Raw genomic sequence first — 4,369 nt, 5'->3', positions numbered from 1 at the left:
TATATATATATATATATATATATATATATATACAGGGTGGTTATAAAGAAAAGTCCACATTTAAAATAGTTATATCTTAAAAAAATACTTATTTCACCAGATGCACATTGGGAATTATAAGTTTTATTCAGAAAAGTTTGGGTACGTTAGAGAGATTTTTTAAAAACTCTCACGGAAAGTGTTTTAATATGCTTTTTGCCATTTTTATTCTGCATAAATGAAACTATATCAAGTATCATAAGTTCTGTACCTTTTTTCATGGATTTTCTCAATATTCTGCACTCTAACACGCATTGTATTCAAATTGCCAATTTCCACTTGTTGAAAGAGAGAGAGGAAGAGAAACAAACATGATAACGTTCTTCTCGAAAAAAGCGATTTTTCACTGCAGTGCAATATTGGAAATAATTCTTATAATACAAGAACAGTACTGCTGTATCGAATAAAAGGAATATTAGCAGTTTATGTATTGTATCAGTTAAAACTGACGATAAAACCGAAAACGACACAAGTTAAACCACTGATGAACTTAAGAAAAGAACCACAAAAATCGCGTGCATTTTCCAACCCCTTTCCTTCAGGATTAATCGTTGAATAAACGATAAATAATAAATGATACAAGATAACAATACATGTAGAAAACATGAACTTTCTCTCGTTAAACTATATAGGAAGAGTGAGAGCGAGAGAGAGTTGCGATTCCAATGGCGGCGCCAGCCTCCTGCTCCCTTTACTCCCTTCTCCATCCCACCCACATGGATCTCCTCATGGCCCTTCGTAAATCTAATAAATCTTGTAAATCTAATCCACCTTTGTATACTTTCATATGTTGGTTTATTGTGGTTCAAAGCAAATTCCGTTGGTTTCAAACTCTTTTATAAAGAAGGCAACTGGAACATTTCTTACAGTTCTTGAATTTTTACACATAATTTACCACTCGCTATTTACCAACGATTTAAAACAACAAACAAAATTATTTACTGAGTTTTGTTCTAGTAAGTGCTTTATATGCACTGCTTCTGTCCTTTTATATAACGTTTGTTTGTTTTGTTTGTTTTTAATTATGCACAATACTACACCAGGGCTATCTGTGCTCTGCCCACCACGGGTATCGAAACTCGGTTTCTAGCGTTGCAAGTCCGCAGACATACCGCTGTGCCACTGGGGGGCTTTATATAACGATTTGTTTGTTTGTTTTGAATTTCGCGCAAAGCTACACTAGGGCTATCTGCGCTAGCCGTCCCTAATTTAGCAGTCTAAGACTAGAGGGAAGACAGCTAGTCACCACCACCCACCGCCAACTCTTGGGCTACTATCTTACCAACGAATAGTGGGATTGACCGTCACATTATAACGCCCCACGGCTTAAAGGACGAGCATGTTTTTTGGTGGGACGGGGATTCGAACCCGCGACCCGCAGATTGCGAGTCGAATGTCCTAACCACCTTTATATGACGAAAAAGACTTTGATTACCTCAAATCTTCAAGGTAAATATTAAAAAAAGGCTTAGAAACATTCTCTAAAATTGATAAGTTATTACTCGATTAGCCTCAAAATCATTCGGTAAATGTTTAAAAAAAACGAGTTCAAAAAAGTATTGATTCCAAGTAAATCATCAATAATTTCTGATCAAAGGAAATTTCCTACATAGATCAGAACTAGAAACTAACTCAATAACTGATTTGACTAATTTGAAAATACCGGTCTAACTAGAAGTATTTTATATAACAAAACTTACAATGATTAGTACACATTGATTCTTCAATTCGGTACCCTCGCTGTTATCAATAGTTTGTACCGTAATGCCTATAATACCCCACGGGGCTCGGATAACTTAAAATATTTAAATTAGCTCAAATACACAAATTAAGCTAACAATGCAAGATAATCCTCATAACAAATCATATATAGCTATTGTTATTGAGTTAGCTGTCAAAAATCATAATCTCGCCTCAGCAGCTCCTTCTCCAACCATCTCTATCCTCCGTTCTTCTCTTTCTCTCACCACACAATATTCTATCTCTCAGATCTTAGTACTAAAAATATGTATATTAAACTTTTGACTAATACTGTTAATGAGACTAACTTTAAAAAAGAATGGAATACGACGTCACTTACAAGACGTATGAAAACTGGTTTGTTTGCTTCATGTACTGCTGCAACGGATTTCTTGTCCCTTGGAAAATATCATAAGACATTGATAAGAAATTCTGTTCATTCTTTTTGTACGTCTAATCTAAAAAAAAAAAACATTATATTTGCCACATTTCTGCAAACATAAGAATGGCCGAGTGTTGATATTATGAACTTCTCAAAAATAGCAACTTAGTTTATACTAATTAAAAATTGGTTAATGTAAGTGATTATGTTATATCGATGCTCAAAGGAGTTTCAATGTACATATGTAAAGAAGATGAAGATAAAATTAAAACATCACTAAAGAACAAAAAGATAAAAGTAAAGCTTATGAAATGCTTGAAATTCCGATAGTTAGAAGAAATTGTTTCTTAATTATTCAAGCAGCATTTTGTAAAGCCTTGCGTACAGATAAAAGTAAATATTTTGAACAGTTAATTAAGAACTTTAAAGAAATTGGCTTCCATTATTTATAAGATATTTGATATTGAAAACAGCAGATTATAACATCAGGACCAGAAGATTAGGATTCAAGGGTCTAGAAGAGATATACCACATACAAGACTAGAAGATCAAAGTTAATAAATTAAAAGAATTTAAGATCGAAATATATGACGTAATGAACTGGAAGATCAGGATTCATGATCTAAAAAAGTCTGACATCAAGATATACGACTTAAAGGACTTTAAGATCAGGATTCATGAGTTAGTAGTTTAAGATCAAAATATACGATTTATAGACGTTTTAAGAGATAATTCTTCACAACGCAAAGAAGTTAAAGCTCAGAATTCACAATGCAGAAATGTCAGAGGTCATGATTAACGACTTACACCGTAAGAGTATCAAGATTCACTACTTATAGGCGTTTAAGATACGTCTTCGTGACATACAATTATCAAGTTAAAAAATTCACGACAAAAAGGCGTCAACTTGCATGGTTCGTGATATAATATATCTTTTTGTTTCAAATATTCACGAAGAAAGGTATGGAAGACGAGTAGTTATATTTTAAGAAGTGGAAGATCAGAATTAATGGTTAAGATGTTCATTAAGTAAGCACATTCGTACTGGATGGAATGTCATATGCTAGAAGTGATTCTTGCAAATACTTTATATGCTGTTAGATATACACGACTGTTTAAGTTTAATGTGAAAGTTGTGATTTAGATAGTTTATATAGCGCGACTGTTAAATTTAGTATTCCTAGAAGTGATAGTCTATCGTAGGTTTGTTTGCCTAACTGTTTGCGAACCATACATTATGTGATTCAGTAGTTACGAATTGGTGATTGTTATATTATTGCGTCATGTTACTAAAATCTTCTGAGTTGTTCTTGTTTTATCTGAGTATTATTACATCATAATATCTAGTAGTGTGTCGAACGTTCTAGACCTCTGTCAGGGTATAAATACGCGTCATAATTTAGTTTGAAAGATAGATCTAGACTGATTGATTGTGAGTTTAGCAATAAAGAGGGTATAGTTACGATTTATGAAATGAAATTATCACAGATTGTATTGTAATAACAGAGTAGAGAAGAATAATTCGTCTTGTCAATTGTATTCTAAACTAATGTGGACTTTAATGAAAAAGATACAATTATGTAAAGCTCTGGATAAAATTGTGAAAACCAACAGTGTAACGAACATTTGTATATATTTTTGACTTGTTTGAATATATTATTTTAAAACAAGTGAAACGTGTGCTGTTTGTTTATTGTTGAAATTTATCGCCAACAAGTCACAGGCACCTACTGTAAAGAACCCGGCCCATCCAAAAAACTAACAAACTAACATATGCTTTAGACAGGTGTAAGTTAAAAACGAAAAATGCTTCGGAACACGGTTCAAAAGTTTTTGTTGTTGTTGTTTTTTGTAGAAGAAAATTCATTTTTGAATGAGTCAGAAAGAAAGGTGACAACTTCATTTCGAAATCCAAATGTTTATGAGCAACGTGTTATGATAAACCACTGAAGTTAAAAACTATATGAGAATTGGTAATTGTATAGGTAGTGTTTTTTCTTCGCACTTTCCAAAATGCACTAGATAAAGGTATATTATACGTAATACAAACATTATCACAATAAAACCATAAGACTGCAGTAAGAGAGTACTTAAACAGAGAGTGCTATCTAAACGTAATACAAACATTATCACAATAAAACCATAAAAGACTGCAGTAAGAGAGTACTTAAACAGAGAGTGCTATCTAAACGTAATACAAACATTATC

The 4,369-nt window shown here is 32.7% G+C and overlaps 1 protein-coding gene across 6 annotated transcripts in view; it reads left to right on the top strand.

Annotated features, from left to right (window-relative positions):
* LOC111086406 overlaps positions 1-4,369 on the top strand; it is an 81,693-nt gene that overhangs the window by 47,047 nt on the left and 30,277 nt on the right. The window contains exon 3 of one of the 6 annotated variants that reach the window (XR_002611124.1): positions 2,638-3,820. The exons of 4 other annotated variants lie outside the window; for them this stretch is intronic. Coding sequence is in view for 1 of the 2 variants with exons in the window: in XM_022389105.1 (XP_022244813.1) it covers positions 2,635-2,705 (71 nt within the window). In the remaining variant the exon portion in view is untranslated. Of the gene's footprint in view, positions 1-2,634; positions 3,821-4,369 lie in introns of those variants that run through there. One more of the 6 variants, XM_022389105.1, reaches the window with a different exon arrangement.

The sequence above is a fragment of the Limulus polyphemus genome, unplaced genomic scaffold (assembly GCF_000517525.1).
Source record: "Limulus polyphemus unplaced genomic scaffold, Limulus_polyphemus-2.1.2 Scaffold41, whole genome shotgun sequence".
Classification (NCBI taxonomy): domain Eukaryota; kingdom Metazoa; phylum Arthropoda; class Merostomata; order Xiphosura; family Limulidae; genus Limulus; species Limulus polyphemus.
The sequence above is the reverse complement of the archived record's forward strand: the minus strand, read 5'-3'. Positions and strand labels throughout refer to the sequence as shown.